Source organism: Megascapheus bottae, chromosome 24 (assembly GCF_031878675.1).
Source record: "Megascapheus bottae isolate mThoBot1 chromosome 24, mThoBot2.hap1, whole genome shotgun sequence".
Classification (NCBI taxonomy): domain Eukaryota; kingdom Metazoa; phylum Chordata; class Mammalia; order Rodentia; family Geomyidae; genus Megascapheus; species Megascapheus bottae.
In genome coordinates this window covers 12,882,264-12,899,234 of record NC_143532.1, presented here as the reverse complement: position 1 = coordinate 12,899,234, position 16,971 = coordinate 12,882,264, and the positions used below count along the sequence as shown (strand labels likewise).

Genomic DNA, 16,971 nt, shown 5'->3' with positions numbered 1-16,971 from the left:
GGAATCTTCCCCATGGGGATCGTCATGACACATTTTAGATTTTTAGTAATCATCTTCCTTTTTAAGAGTTTTATTAGGGAATGATTTCCATGCAATTTATTTACCCATTTGCCTGAATACTGGGATAAATTTGGTTCTTAAATCTGGTGGAGGCTGGGAATGTTGCTTAATGGTAAAGTGCTTGCCTAGATTTAATTCTTCAGTACCACATACACAGAAAAAGCTGGAAGTGGCACTGTGTGACTCAAGTGGTAGAATGTAAGCCTTAAGGGACAGTGCCTACGCACTGAGTTCAAGTCCCACGGCCAGGACCCACTCCCTGTCCCCCTCCCCCCAAAAAATTGGTTGGTGTTGTGATGCCTCACTGGACTTTCTTTCTTTCTTTCTTCCTTCCTTCCTTCCTTCCTTCCCTCCTTTCTTTCTTTTGACAGTCCTGGGCCTTGAACTCAGGGCTTGGTCACTGTCCTTGGGCTTTCTCAAGACTAAAGCTCTACCACTTGAGCCACAGCACCATTTCTGGCTTTCTTCTATGTATATGGTATCGAGGAATCAAACCCGAGTCTTCATGCATGCTAGGCGAGCACTCTCCCACTAACCTAACTTCCCAGCCCTGGACTTTCATTTTTTTTATATATTTGAGAAATCTTTTATTAGAAGATGTCCCAGAAGGCAACAGTTTAAAATCAGGCAATCAGAAATCACAACTAAATACAAAATTTCAGGTAAACTTGCCTTTCAAAATAAATCAGACCCTTGCAACAAGAGACTTGCCCAAAAGGTTTTTGGTTTTTTTTTTTTTTGCTTGTACAAAAACAGTTAACACCATTTTGCAAAAGGTATATAAAAATACAGTATAAAACAAAACACAACAACTCCCTCAGCAATATACCCAACAGCAGCTTATAAAACAGAAATTACTCAGGTGAGACATCAGTAACCTGTTCCACTCCTACATTTCCAAGATAGTTCTGGAAGTCAGTTGGCACCTGAAAATCCTGCTTCTGTAATTACAGAGGCTATTTCTGACATCTCCACCGAAGTTCTCTGAGGCCAGGAGGCAATCCAGAAACAGATCACCACACACAGTAGGTTAGGAAGGAGCAGCCAATAGTTCTGACCACCCCTCCTCTACCCCCGCTTCCCAGCCCAGGACCCTTCTGTCTAGGCTGACCCTGCTGCTCTGGGAGGGCCAAGCTGAGGAGTTCCTGAGGTTGACCACACGGCACCTGCTAGGTTGGGTGGGTCCCCAGATTAGAGGGCATATGTGGGTACCTCTCAGAGCTGCGAGCTGGACTTTCACTTTTATTTAATTTATTTTTAATTCATTAATTTACTTTGGGGTTTGTTTTTGGAGATGGTATCTGACTAGATAGTGTATGGCGAGCTGGCACAGGGAATCCTTCAGCCCTAGCCAAATTGCTGGAATTGTATGTCTCTCTGTCTTTGTCTTTGTTCTCTCTCTCTCTCTCTCTCTCTCTCTCTCTCTCTCTCTCTCTCTCTCTCTCTCTCTCTCTCTCTCTGTCTTCATCTTTCTACAGATCACTAAATACCTGTGAATATGCATCAGCCTCCCCCATAAACACAGAAATGCTTCTGAGACTTCTGCATGCTGCATGTCTACTCTTCCCATGGCTGTCATTGCTTTCTGGGTATCTGAATGATGGTATGGGAGGTCCCAGGGGCACATGGGGACCTTCACTTCAGCAGTGGTGCACAACTGTTCTGGGATTAGGAAGAAGAATTGTGATATTCAGTTAACAGAACTGAGTTTCAAGTCTCTGGGGTCTCAGGTCCATAGCCCCGCTACTATGTCAGGAGAATGAAAGGCAGAGAGATCATTAATCCAGGAATGGTCTGGGAACATGGCTTGGGCCAGCTAATGTGGAATGGAAGACTATGAATCAACAACAGGCCTTGCTGCTGGTCAAAGAAGCCCTAGCCATATCACACCAGAGAAATGAGTCTCACAGGAAGGGTGACAAGATGGCAGCCCGAGGCTGTAGGTTCAAGAGTATGGGAAGAAGCTAAGGCTGGTTCTTAAAGCAGTTGAGCCTAACACCAATTCCTCCAGGCAGTCAGCTTGGGCTTCAGCTCCTGTCTCCTGGTGACTCACTGTATCCTGGCAGGATTCTGTGTTTCACAAACTCCCAATTACAGATCTGTCTTCAGATGAGCACAGGCCTGGAGTCCTGGCTTCTCGCAGTGCTGCAACCTACAAATTCCCCTGAAATATTTGTTAAGTGGGTGAATAACTTGATCTCAGTCATCAGGGTAGCCACAGCGTTGGGGCAGGGTGAGTAAGGGGATGGGTCCTTGAAGAAATGCCACAGGTCAAATGTGCTTCAATTCCCAAATAGGGAAGGATCCACACAGGCATTAATGGGTGAAGAGCTCTATAAGGCAGACTAGTAGACTATGATCAGTAAGTACAAGGAGGAATTTGAGGGTAAAGGACACAGGCACAGCTCGCTGTCTTTATTCAAGGACTTGACTTTTCCCTGTGAAAGGCTGTTGTCCTTCTGTGGGACCCTGAGCCTGCTTCTCTTCAGAGCAGCTCTCCTGGCTGTTCCCAGCCTCCGAGTTCTCAGCTTTCCCACCCCCAGTGTCCTCATTTGGCCTGTGATGGCAAGGTCAGAGAACTTAGTGATCACTGTTCCAGGCAGGGGATCTGATACTTTGGAGTTGAAGAAAAGCCACTCCCCACCTAAGCTGGGTGTCCGTTCAAGGGAGCACAGAGAGAGGGGAAGCAGCCACTCCCCTTGACCTAGCCACCGGCTTCCCTGGACCTCCTCTGGGCTTTAGAGCTCCACCCAGCGCCCCGCCTCTTCCCTGTCTACAGGCCAGATCCTGGCTGCTGTTCTGAATTCTGTTCTGTTTCAAAGCGCTGCACCAGGCCCGTGAGAGACTATCATGCTGCTGAACCGACTCCAAGCACAGCTGAGTGCCGTGACCTGTGGGCTCCTGCTTCTCCTTCTCAGGGCCCAGGGTGAGGTTCCCAGGGTAGTAAAAGGGATGAGGGAAGCTGGGCGCCGCTGGCTCATGCCTGTAATCCTAGCTACAGCTGAGATCTAAGGATCAGAGTTCAAAGCCAGCCCAGGCACAAAAGTCTGTGAGACTCTTATCTCCAAATAACCACCAGAAAACCAGAAGTGGCGCTGTGGCTCAAGTAGTAGAATGCTAGCCTTGAACTGAAGAGCTCAGGAACAGCGCCCCAGCCCAGAGTTCAAGCCCCACTACCAACCAAAAAAAAAAAATGGTGGGGGAGAGGATGGGGTCAGAGATCTGCCCAAATGGTGAGGAGGCAGAACCAGAGTGTGGGAGGGAAATACCTGGGAGAAAGAACTGGTGGTGTTGAAAGCATTTGAATCCTCTGCTCAGACATCAGGGGTGGACCTGTGTTTTGTGTTTATAGCTGGAGGTGTGTTACCTGTAGGTAAATAATAATTTTAAAGACTTAACGATAACTTCCTGCTGCCATTTGACTCTGAGTGTGTCATGATCTTGGCCAAAGGGGTGTCCTGGCCCTCGCAAAGGGACTCTTAAGTTCCTTTGTTTGTCCTTGCTTCCAGGACAGCACAAGAAAGCAGAAGTATGTTCACTGAGTCCTTCCCATCTCCTGCACTGTTTTCTTTTAATATATTGGTTTATTGATTAGTCATGTTTCATAAAATCTGTCATATTTCATTATACACTATCAAAAAGTCACGTTTATTAACAGCTCAATGATCTCATGAGAGAAGTCTCTAAATGTTTTAAAGTGACATGGCCACAAGATCTTATAAATAATTTTTTTTATTTTTTATTAATGAATTTATTAACATTGATTTTTACATCATATTTCAAATGACGTGTTTAACAAACAAATATTTAAGAAGGGAATCTCTATATACAATCACTGTCACTTAGATTTTAGAGCATAATTAAAATTAGGCTGAGGGTTTGTATGTCATAGATACATAATAATCTATGTAATAAAACATTATGTCTATAGAGCCATAAATTTTTATGTCTATGTAGTTATGTTTATATTTCCAGTACCATGTCCATAGCATTGGGTATGCAACTATTGAGTACTCGCTCTTGTTCTGTTTGGATCTAATAACCACTTATTAAGAATATCATGCGCCTTTTGTTCCTTTGGTCTTGACTTGTCTCACTCAACATGATTTGCTCTAGATTCATCCACTTCCCTGCAAATGCCATTATTCATGCCAAGTAGAGCAAAGTCAAGAGCGCTCTGTGATTACCAGGCCTTCATCAGACATTAGCCCAGGTGGGCACCATGCTTGGGCATGTCTGGGCCCTCTAGAATGCCCCTCTGAGGTACTGCTACCACAAATTAAAGGCAACTAAAGTGACTTAAACTAGGTTCCTATGTCTGGCAAAAGAAGAATTCAGGCAAGACACAAACATAAATAAGGATGATAGGAAAATTTCTTAGAAAAGAAGCATGAGGCCAGGAGAGTGGCCTAGTGGTAGAGTACTTGCCTAGCATGCATGAAGCCCTGGGTTTGATTCCCAGTACCGCATACATAGAAAAAGCCAGAAGTGGTGCTGGGGCTCAAGTGGCAGAGTGCTAGCCTTGAGCAAAATAAAGTCCAAGGACAGTGCCCAGGCCCTGAGTTCAAGCCCTAGGACTGGCAAAAAAAAAATCATTAGCAAGCCTTAAGAACAGGAATTTGGATCCCAACCAGTCCTATCTAACTACTCCAGTGACATCCTCAAATCACACTTTTTTTTTAACACAGTGCTCATGACTTTGTCAAAAATAGATATAAACTTTAGGCCTCGATTTCCACCTAAATGATCACAAACTCATCCCCTATCTGGTATCAGTCTTTTCTACTTCCTTGCACCACTGCAAGGCAGAGCTTCCTGATGCTATTTAATGGAAGGGACCCTCTTCAAGAATGAAGCTGCTGTTGTAACAAGTCTCTCTGTGGGAATAGTTTTACTACTTTTTTATAACACAGATTTGCTACCTCTTCATAAGGCAGACAAGCATGAAGCTTCAGTGGCAGTGAGTGAAGAGTATTACACAGAGGATTATTTTATTCAGCACAGAAGTGTGTGTGAGCAGCTTGCTGCTGGGGAGACCTTCTGACATAGACCTTAGAACAAAGCTTAGCTTGATTCTGGTTGCTATAACAAAAAAAATATTTGGTGCCAAATTATGTCTCAGTAACATAATAAGGTTTATCTAGCTCAAGTTTATGGAGTCTGAAACGCATGGTCTGATGACCCTGTTCGGGTCATCATCTACTGAGGGGCATCTGGGTTGGTTCCATATCTTTGCTATGGTCAATAGTGCTGCAATGAACATCATTGTGCTAGTGGCTTTAGTAGGTCCTTGTTTCTAGACATTTGGGTAAATGGCAAGGATCAAAACCTGTTTGGGGTTTTGTTTATATCATTACTGAACTGATTGAATGCAGGACTTCAACTCTTTTTTTAATTTTTTTTGCCAGTCCTGGGACTTGTACACAGGGCCTGAGCACTGTCCTTGGCTTTCTCACTTGAGCCACAGCATCACTTCCAGCTTTTATCTAAGTATGTGGTACCAAGGAATCTAACCTGGGTCTTTGTGCATGGTAGGCAAACACTCTACCACTAGGCCAAACTCCTGGCCTAGAACTTCAAATCTTCCAGGCAAGCACTCTCCCACTTGACCCATGCCCCAAATCCTTTTAGTTTTCACTTGTTTTTTCCAAGAGGGTCTTGAACTTTTCCCCAGGCCAGCCTGAGATTGAGATCTTCCCGCCCCTACTTCCTGAGTAGCTGAGATTACAACAGATGTGTATCACTACCCCTGGACAGACTTCCTCTTCCATAACCACTCATTTTTCAGTGCTTCTAATCCATTCCTACAAGGTCTAAGCCACTCTGAAAGACCACTAACCCTCTTACAATCACCACCCACTCCATCCTGTTCCTAAGAGTCCCTCACCTCAACATCAAACCACAGTAGGACCAATAATCCCCCTTTGGGGGAAAAATCATATCCAAAACACAGCATGCATTCGATCCCTGGTTTCAAGATTCATATACTTTCACTTTACGAAGTGCTTTATTCCATGCTTTTAGTCTCAAAGAGTTAACTCATTCTGGCACAACCCAGAAATCCAAAGTCCTAAGTCCCATCTGAAACTCAAGGCAAGTTCCTTTCCACTATAAGCCTGTCGTTTTTTTTTTTTTTTACACAAAAATGGCCTATAGACACATGAAGAAATGCTCAACATCTCTGGTCATAAAAGAAATGCAAATCAAAACAACGCTAAGATTCCACCTCACTCCAGTTAGAATGGCCAGGATCAAGAAAACTAATAACAACAGATGCTGGAGGGGATGTGGCCAGAAGGGATCACTACTACACTGTTGGTGGGAGTGCAAACTCCTTCAACCACTATGGAAAGCAGTGTGGCAGTGCCTCAAAACACTAAACATAGGAGCTCCCCTAGGACCCAGCAATTCCACTACTTGGCATTTACCCAATCATCTAGAAACAAGAATATACTAAACCCACTAGCACAACAATGTTCATTGCAGCACTATTCACCATAGCAAAGATATGGAACCAACCTAGATGTCCCTCAGTTGATGAATGGATCAACAAGATGTGGTATTTGTACACAATGGAATTCTATGCTGCTGTCAGAAAGAACGACATCGCCCCATTTGTTAGGAAATGGAAAGACTTAGAAAAAACCATGTTAAGTGAAGTAAGCCAGACTCGAAGGAACTTAGGCTCAATGGTTTCCCTCATTTGTCATAATCAGTAGAAACCTTGGGCTCTACTAGCAGAGATTTGCAATAGAGCAAAACCTTGATACATAAGGCCATATAGTATGAAGCTAATTGAAAAGACTTCCAGGATATTGAAACAAATAATGAATGATTGTTGTCCTTAATATACTGTGTTATCTCTCATCTCTTTTACTGTCCCTTGGTTATCTCATATTGTTACAGTATCTCATTTTGTCACCTGATATATCGGATATATTTGTATTTGGTTATTTGAAATTGGATAGGGAAGGGCGAAAACAAGATGAGGGTTGGGGGTGGGGAGGAGGGAAATGGGGACCAAGACATGAGAAAGGGTATCAATGTATGTGAATTAATGCACCTTCTATCTGCCAAATATCATGTAACCCTTCTATTAATTACAATAAAAATATATGATAAAAAAAGCTAATAAGGGGCTAGGGTCTGTCTTAGTGGTAAAGTGCTTGCCTAGCATGCATGAAGGCCCAGGTTTGATTTCTCAGTACTACATAAATAGAAAAAAGCCAGAAGTAGTGCTGTGGATCAAGTGGTAGATCCCTCGAGAAAGCCCAAACAGTGCTCAGGCCCCGAGTTCAAGCCCCAGGACTGGCAAAAAAAACCCTAATAAGATACGTAGTTTCAAAATATTTAACATGGGATAACAAAAAGTCTTATTCTAAGAAGGATGAACAAGCAAGGAGAAAAGGGTCGATAATCATGAGCAAATCTGAAATTGAGCAAGGGAAACAGGATTACAAAACACAAGTTCAGACTCTGTTTGTGGCAATGGGCAGCGGTCCTTATGGCTTTGGCAGTCCCACCCCTCATGGTACTCGATGTGGTTGCGTGGTATTGCCTATGACTTCCCAGGCTGACACTGCCCACAGCCAGTAAGTGTATAATGCTGAGATCTCAAGTGCAGTGGTTTCATTCTTAGGCATTCTAGGGGAAAAATCTTTGCAGTGAATCTACCCCAGCAGCAGGGCCTCCAGACTAACCATTGAAATCTCTCTCAATGGAAGCCATAGTGATTCCATAATCTCTGGATATTGTGTGCCTGCAAAATTAGCACCTTGTAAACAGCACCAGGATCTGATATTTGCTGCTCTGGGAGCAGCATCAGGAGACATGTCTAGACAGTCTTGAACAACAGCTGGAGTAGATCTAGAACATTTTACTGGGATGCAAGATACAGAATCCTCAGACAACCGTGGACGGAGAGCCTGTGAAGAACATCCCAGGCTCACTTCCTGTGACCCTTCTGCCCTCCACATCTAGATCCGCCTATGATCTAGATTTCTGTGATGTCTTCAGGGCTTTTTGCCCATTATTCTGAAGCATGGAGCCTTGCTTTCTTCCATCGTTGTTGCATCCTTTTCCCTCTTTTCCTCTCCTCTTCCTTCCCTCCTTTCCCTCCCCTCTCCCTCTCTCTCTCTCTCTCTCTCTCTCTCTCTCTCTCTCTCTCTCTCTCTCTCTCTCTCTTTCTCTCTTTTCCCTCCTCTCTCTCAGTACTGAAGTTTGACCTCAGCTTTGTGTTCACAAAGGCAAGGGACTTTTGATTCATATTCTCTATATTCTCACTGAAGCTTCACTTTTGCTCTTCCTTGGGCAGGATGTGAATTTTCCCATTTTTATCATTGTATTATTGTAAATATCATTGGAAAATGGAAAAAATTAGTTGTGGCTCATGTTTATAGTCTTAACTATTCAGTAGGTTGAAAAAAATCTATTGATCATGGTTTGAAACCAACCCAAGCAGACAAATCTGGGAGAGTCATCTTCAATCAACCAACAAAAAGTCAAAAGTGGAGATGTGGTTCAGGTGGTAGAATGCCAGCCATGAATGCTCTAACTTCAAACCCCCATACACACACACACACACAGAGAGAGAGAGAGAGAGAGAGAGAGAGAGAGAGAGAGAGAGAGAGAGAGAGAGAGAGAGAGAGAGAGAGAGAGAGAGAGAGAGAGAGAGAGAGAGAATAACAATATCCACACACAGCTTCTAAGGATCGTTCTCTCTCTATCATCACTCTTCAATTTGACCTTCAGTAAATTCTTGGAGTATGGAATACAATGTAGCAACTTCTTTCTAGTATTGTGACAGGGGAAGTCTTTATTTCCATTTTCCAACTGAATAATTATCATTTCCATCTGAGACATTCATTATCTACATTTCTATCAAAACTCTGGTCATGACTGCTTCTTCAATCTCTACAAAATTCTAGCTTATTCTAGTCTCTTGGTCTATCATGCTCCATTTATAGGTATTATTAAAGTCCTAGGACTTTTCTAGACTATTCTTCCAAACCTTATCAACTTCTGGCCATTTATCTAGTTTAAAATCCACTTCCAAGCCAGGTATGGTAGTCTATACCTGTAATCCCAGCCTTTTGAAGATTGAGACAGGAAAATCATGAATGAGAGGTCAGCTTGGGCTGCATAATAAGACAATTTCTAGGAAGAAAAGAAGAAAGGAAGAAAGGGAAGGAGGGAGGGAAAAAGCCCACTCCCATATCACATTTCAGATTTTATATCAATAACTCTTCCCTTGATGTCAGTTTTCTCTCTCAGTCTGCTTTGTATTATTGTAATAAAATAGTCCATTTTGATAATGTATAAAGGAGATAGGTTTGTTTAGCTGTCACAGTTTTACGGGCTGAAAATCTGTGATCTGTGGCTCTCACTGGTCTGCCCTCGGGAGGGCTTTACGGAGAGCTTCCTGCTCTCATCAAGCTCTTTTTGATACCTCCAGCATGAGATGAGGGAGGATTTGAAATTTTCTAGCCTATCCCGAGTCTACCTTATGCCTCCCACCACTTCACTGTGTCAGTGGAAAGAACTTCTGTTAGACTTAACTCTGGATGGCAAAGAGGAACAGGAGCCACAGTGTGAATGGCAACTGAAGGAGCAGACACAACCCTGATGTGCCTCTCTCCACCCACAGGCCAGGACCCAGCCAGCCCCATCAGGACCACACACACGGGGCAGGTGCGGGGCAGCCTCGTCCATCTGAAGGACCTCGATGTCGGGGTCCACACCTTCCTGGGAATTCCCTTTGCCAAGCCACCTGTAGGACCACTGCGGTTTGCCCCTCCGGAGCCCCCTGAGCCTTGGAGCGGTGTGAGGGATGGCACCTCCCACCCAGCCATGTAAGTTCTCCCAGGAAGACCAGCAGACTTCAGGGTCTGGGGTGGATCAGGAGCTCTGAACTCTGAGTCAAACTGAGTGGTTCTTCTATCTGAACCCCACAGCTAATTTTCCTTTACATCATGGGGATTTCCCATGCGCATTTTTTTCAATAATGGTGTTGAAGCTCAGAGCAGGATATCAGGAAGTGATGGTGAATCTACACCAAGGGCCTAGTTTATAATTTAGTCCAGTGCTGGCTACTGGCTAACCATCTGTTCTAACTATTCACCAGATGTCTGCAGGACATTGCTGCAATGAAGACACAGGTTCTGAAACTGTTGAATCTGCCACTGCTTCCCATTTCCATATCCGAGGACTGCCTGTACCTCAACATCTACTCACCCGAGCATGCACATGAGGACTCTAAACTGCCTGTGAGTATCAGACCATGGTTAGCAGGGGTAGTAGGTCACCACTGACCCCAGCCATTGAAACTGAAGAACAATTTTTAATGAATTTTATGTGAGGCGATCAGAAAGGCATCCCATTTGTTTCCCCACAGAAAGTTCTAGGGGAAAATGGAGTCAAGCTTTGACATGAGGGTACATTCCTAAATACTAGAAGCTTCGTTCCTCATTCAGCTGGGTTCCCTGATCATAACCAAGGCCAACAAGTCATCTTGAGGTTCTAGCTATGTAGGGAGGTAAGCAGAGCCAAAATGGTGTTAAATCTAGGGAGCCACCCAGGAGGTACGTGGGCCATGTAGGAATCACAGGGATCTGACTTGATTTCCCCAGGTGATGGTGTGGATCCATGGTGGTTCCCTGACTATAGGCATGGCTTCTTTGTATGATGGGTCAGTGTTTACAGCCTTTGAAGATGTGGTGATGGTCACTATCCAATATCGCTTAGGAGTCCCAGGCTTCTTCAGGTGAGCCTAGGGTCGAGCTGGGGTCGAGCCAAGCAGAGCCCAGGACTGCCCTGTGACCCTTCTCTCTGTCACCTCTCAGCACTGGAGACCAGCATGCCACTGGGAACTGGGGCTTCCTGGACCAAGTGGCTGCCCTACGCTGGGTCCAGCAGAATATCGCCCACTTCGGAGGCAACCCCGACCGTGTCACCATTTTTGGCGAGTCTGCAGGTGGCACAAGTGTGTCCTTACACGTCCTGTCCCCCTTATCTCAAGGACTTTTCCACGGTGCCATCATGGAGAGTGGGATGGCCCTGGTGCCCACCCTCATCTCCAGCTCCACTAAGGCAGTTGTCACAGTGAGTGCCCATAGCAACCCCAGCCCAGACTCACTGGATCATTCCTTACCCTCAGAGACTCTAGTTCTCTGTCTCTTCGGTAGGGACAGCAAGAACTATGGGGGTGCTTTGGGAACTACGGAGGGTTCCACACCCCTCTGCCTCTCAGAGGCTGCATGTGTTCAATGGTCAGCAAAGGGGCTCCTCGGGTCCCTCACTTTGCAGAGATCCGTGTGATCAGGGGAGATGGCCTCTCCAGCTTATGCCTCCACGGATCAGGAAAATAGGGACCATTTCACATCTGCAGCAATTGACAGTTTGTATCCTTAGGGCTTTGGGGGCACCTGTACCCATCTGGGTGAGGCAGCCCTGCCTGGTTGCTTTCCAGATGGTGGCCAACCTGTCTGCCTGTGGACAGGTGGACTCAGCAGCCCTGGTGAGCTGCCTGAGGGACAAGAGTGAAGAGGAACTGCTGGCTATTACCAAGGTCAGGGCAAATTGTGTGGGCATGGAAGAAGGGAAGTGAAAAATGTGGGGCCAGGAGTTTGGCCTAGCATACATGAAAACCCGGGTTCAATTCCTTGATACCACATACATAGAAAAAGCTGGAAGTGGTGCTGTGGCTCAAGTGGTAGAGCTCTAGCTTTGAGAAAGCCCATGGACATTGCTCAGGCCCTGAGTTCAAGTCCTGCAACTGGAAAAAAATGTGGGGCAGTCAACCCTAGGTGCCTTTCAAATTCCATTCAGTAATTTCCTGATATCTTTGAACCGAGGATGAGAAATAGACTGTGATTTGCTAGTCATGTCTATATGGGGGGGCTGGACGTGGGGGGAGGCGGAGGTTAAGAATCTTGGGATGAAACTTTCTAGCAGGAATGTAAGACAAGAAGCATGTCCATGCTCAGAATTGACCTAATCTTCCTCTTGGACACTGAATGTCCTGTTAGGTCTTCAGTATCACACCCGGCATAGTGGATGGGATCTTTCTGCCCAGGCGTCCTGAGGAGATGCTGGCCTCTGCAGACTTCCAGCCTGTCTCCAGCATCATTGGTGTCAACAATGATGAGTATGGCTGGATCATCCCCTCGGTGAGGCTGAGCTCCAAGCCCCTTGGTGTCTAGGATACCTCTTATACAGAACCACAACACAAACCCTTCTCCTACAACTCAGAGCATGGCCAACTATGATCCCCAGAAGAAAATGGACAGAGAGATGGTGCGAGCTATCCTGCGGAGAAGGTCAGAGGAGCTGGTGAGAATCTTGGAGGTCATCCCAGATACCTTGCCCAAGAATACCCCCCTCAAACAAGGCTAAACTATGTGGGTGGGATTATCCCAGAGCTTGGCTCTTTCCCCCTCTTCCTTGTCCCATCCCCCACACTCCATCTCCCCTTCCTGAGGCTGCTGACCAGAACCTGAATCATTCTCATTCACTGGACTAGATGTTGCCTCTTGAGTTTGCTGACCTGCTGATGGAAGAGTACATGGAGAACGCTCAAGACCCTGAGACGATCCAAACCCAGTTCCAAGAGATGATGGGGGACTTCATAATCGTGATACCTGCACTGCAAGTAGCACATTCTCAACGTGAGTAGACTATAAATGAAGCCTGAGTGCCCAGCAGGCAGCTCAGAACTGTGCATCCCAGGTGAGCTTTGTAGTGCCAAGATCCCCACCTGTCGCTTTCTCAAGGCGCTTAATGTCTCACATGTGAGTTAATCCTTATTACGACTCTAAGGGATGGTCATCACTGCCATTATACAGAAGAGGAAACTGACAGTGACAGAAAGGAAAATCCAAGATCATAATCTAGCCGAGGACCTTTCCACCGGGCCTGCTCCAGCCTGGGGCATCCAACTTCACTACGCATGTCCCAGAGAGCTTTGGGCCTTGCAATCTAGTCACCAAGAATGTGGAAGGGCAGCTCCAATGACAGGCCACTATGTCATTGCCTCTCCACACCCCTAGGACTCCATGCCCCTGTCTACTTCTATGAGTTCCGGCACCGACCCAACTTCCTCAAGGACACCAAGCCACCCTATGTGAAGGCTGACCATGGTGATGAGATTCCCCTTCTCTTCAGATCCTTTCTTGGAGCCCAAGGTGAGTTTTTCTCACCTACACCAGTGGTCATTCTGACTGTCCATATAAGGAAATGCTTGCCTAGTAAAGACTGGATTGGGCAGGTACCATTTACAGCTCAAAAACCTACATGGGTTTGAATCTAAGCCCCTCCTCACTCTAGCCTATGCTCTCTGTACCTCACCCCACCCCACCCCACCTTGGAGTCAAGCATAGAGACTGAGCAGGGAACTTTCAAAGGCACACTTGTTCCTAAAGGACTTCTCAGGGTCAGAGAGACGATAGGAATTCTGGGCTCCGTATAAATGTAGCCCCAAGGCTGGAAAGAGTAAAGGAAGGTTAAGCGAGGGGAGAGCCTGGACTTTAGTGAAGATAGAGGGATGAAGACCTGCCTGGGGGCCCAGCGTCAGATCACAACTGGATAGTAAGGGGGAGCCCATCTGGACACCAAAGTGGCATGACCAGGACATGGACCATCATTTTCCTCTTTGTAGTTAATCTCACTGAGGAAGAGGAACAGCTGAGCAGAACAATGATGAAGTACTGGGCCAATTTTGCCCGGAATGGGTGAGTAGACACCCCTACTCAAACCTCACCATAGTGGGGTCTACCCAGTACACCCCTGTACGTGTTTGTCTCATGAGCATGCATAGCCACAATTTACATTCCTGCACTCTTCACAAACCTAGGACCCACTCAGAGAGGGTGTGTGGGGGTGCTGGTCATTAGTCTCTTGCTCCAGTGTCCTGAAGGGTGGGCTACAGCTCTATGGTACTATGACAGCTTGCATCTAAGACAGAAGGTGAAAGCAGGCCATAGGCCATTACTTAGGTGGGAAATTAATGCCTTTCCATATCAGGAAAATTCCTCATCCGTCCCTACACCCACAAGTTCTAGGGGTTCCTGTCTGGACACAGCAGGACTCAAAGTGACCCTAACCTGCCCTATTGGGAGGGTGTGTCCACAGGAACCCCAACAGCGAGGACCTGCTGCACTGGCCCATGTTTGACCAGAATGAGCACTACCTACAGCTGGACATCCATCCTGCCGTGGGCCAGGGCCTGAAGGCCTCCAGGCTGAAGTTCTGGACCAAGACCCTTCCCCAGAAGATGCAGGAGCTCAAAGGGGCTAAGGAGAAGCACCTGGAGCTGTAGGAGTCTGTGTCAGGAAGGAGAGGGCTTGAATGCAAGTGGGGTTAGCCTGAAGGCCCCTCATACCCATTGAGGAGCAGAAATTCACTCCGAAGTTCACATCCATCCATTCAGCCAGTAGTTAGGACGAACACCTGTGTGATGGTTGTTGCCAAGTCTACGTAGGTCTACAATCTCACTAAATTCCCCCAGAAATCTGATTGGGACACACACCTTCCACATTATTCCATGTCGTCTCTGTTTCCTCACCTTCTTCCATGTTCCTTCTCCTCTCTTCTGACTTCACAGGAGCTGTATCTAGTCTTAACAGAGACTGTTTTAAAACCATGTCTACCCGTTAGTAAGTTCTCCATGTTGCAATATTTTCTGAGGGCCCAATAGAAAATCTGGATACCAGAAGTACAGTGCCTTAGTCCCTTCCACCCACTGTATCATAAGCTTGTTCAAACAGAAATTTCTTTCCTGGGTTATAAATTAGTGGCTTATACCAAAGAGAATATATGTCCTGTATCACAAGCTGGTGGCTTAAACCACACAGGGATTTACTGATAGCTGATCTGCTAGCTGGTGATGACTCTCTCTGCTTCAGAGATGGTACCTATTCACTGTAGCCTCCCGTCACAGAAGGGGAAAACAACCCCATACAAGTATAATGCAGAGGAATATAAATCCATCTTCTGTGACTATCACAATTCTGATGGTGATTCTTATGAAGAGAAGAATTTCTTTTAGTTTTGAATGCAGAAATGAGATTAGATGCTACCATTTGTTGGGCTACTCATGAATGCCCACTGGCGTGCCCCACCACATAGCAGAAGTGGGAAACAAAATGACAAGTGCAGAAAAGTGAAATACATGGGGTGGCCTTGCTTTAAACTGATCCATGCCCCGTGGAGCTCATAAGAACTGCACTTCCCACAAAACAATGACCCCTTGACCTGACTCCCTCCCAACAAGCCCCACCTCCTCAAGGGCCCCATGCACTCTGTCACTGAATTACACACTCAGCCCAATGGGCATGAGTTTCATGTAATTCAATTAATCTCTTTTCATTGTGTGGGAGCCTGAAAATCCACACTGTGAGACCCCAAAAGGATTGAGAGTTTGGAATGCCCTCTCCCAATATACTCTTAGAATGCTGAGAGTTTCCTAGAGAGGCCATGCAGTCCTGGCTTCAGGGGAATTCATATTTCTATTCTGGGTGTGGGCCAACCTTAAACTGTGTGGGAGCCTGAGGGTAGGCTTAGGCGTATGCTCATTGCAAGCTGATTACTGTTTAGTTCTCCCCAGAATAACCAGGCCATGCCACTTGCATACTAAATATTGTCACATATTGAGGTTTGTACCTTACTTCCTTGTACAAGACTAATAAAAACCTTGGTGAATGGAACCTTGGGATCTGAAGCTGGCAGAAGGCTATTGATCCCCTGGCACCTCAAACCTCAGTTTCACAGTCCGGGCTCCTGGTCAAAGTACGCAGGAGGTTACAAAATAGTTGTACAGTTAAGAAAATCTAAGTAAATCTGGAGCATATCACCTAACCACCACATCAAGTTGAAAAATATTGGCTTTGCTCCTACTCCCTCTCTCATTCCCCTTTACAATCAGTCATTACTTTAAATACTGCTTCAAAGCAACCATCTGGGGCTGGGAATGTGGCTCAGTATGCATGAAGCCCTGGCTTCAATTCCTCAGTACCACATAAACAGGAAAAGCCAGAAGTGGCACTGTGGCTTAAGTGGTAGAGCTCTCGCCTTGAGCGAAAAGAAGCTCAGGGACAGTGCCTAGGCCCTGAGTTCAAGCCTCAGGACTGGCAAAAAAAAAAAAAAAAACAACTGTTGGCATATTCATCCCTATTTTGGGTTGACAGCCTTTATCTTGGGTCATCCACAGGCCAGGCCCATCCATAGGCCAGGCCCAGACACAGTTGCCCATTCCCCAGCCCCAACTATATCAGCAACATGCTGCTGCCATAGTCCAGGGACCCATTCCTGATCACACACCATCCAGTTACAAGATGCCATGCTCTGGCTATGTGTCTAATATAGGGCACACACACACACACACACACACACACACACATATATCACATATATATATGTGTGCCCTATATATATATATATGTAGCAATACATATACATATATATATATATGTATTGCTAGCTACATGCCAGCTATAGAATGTCCTGCCCTGGCTGGCTGATAGCTCCAGTGTCCAGCTGAGACTATAAGGATCTCCTGCTCCCAGCTCCTCCATTTGTCTTTATTCCTATACTATATAACTACCTCCCCTGCCTGAGAGCAGGTTTTGCTACTCTCTCTCCCACAAGAGCTAGCCTGTCAGCTGACAATAAATCTTTCCTTCTATGTGACAGTGTGTCCATGTGGTTTTCTGGGCCAGTGCTTACAGCAACCATCTGACTGCTTAGCTGCTGTAGTTTGCCCTATCCTGAATGTGCTGTAAATGGAATCTTTGTGATGGATTCTGTCAGTTCACTTTTGAGATTTAAGCCGTAGTTCTTTTCTTTCATTGTAGAGTGGCATTCCAGAGATGAAATACAGACATGAATGTATTTTATCCATTCAAAACTGATGCACAT

At 45.8% G+C, this 16,971-nt stretch overlaps 1 protein-coding gene across 1 annotated transcript; it reads left to right on the top strand.

Moving 5' to 3' along the window:
- The first annotated feature begins 2,852 nt into the window (after window positions 1-2,852).
- On the top strand, window positions 2,853-16,426 carry LOC150047009 (cocaine esterase-like). The gene is made up of 12 exons (XM_090357492.1): window positions 2,853-2,986; window positions 9,707-9,911; window positions 10,184-10,325; window positions 10,689-10,822; window positions 10,902-11,160; window positions 11,528-11,626; window positions 12,087-12,227; window positions 12,310-12,390; window positions 12,581-12,725; window positions 13,107-13,241; window positions 13,715-13,787; window positions 14,188-16,426. Exons 1-12 carry the CDS (start codon window positions 2,911-2,913, stop codon window positions 14,372-14,374), a joined length of 1,677 nt encoding a protein of 558 aa, XP_090213618.1. The 5' UTR covers window positions 2,853-2,910; the 3' UTR covers window positions 14,375-16,426.
- The last annotated feature ends 545 nt before the right edge of the window (window positions 16,427-16,971 follow it).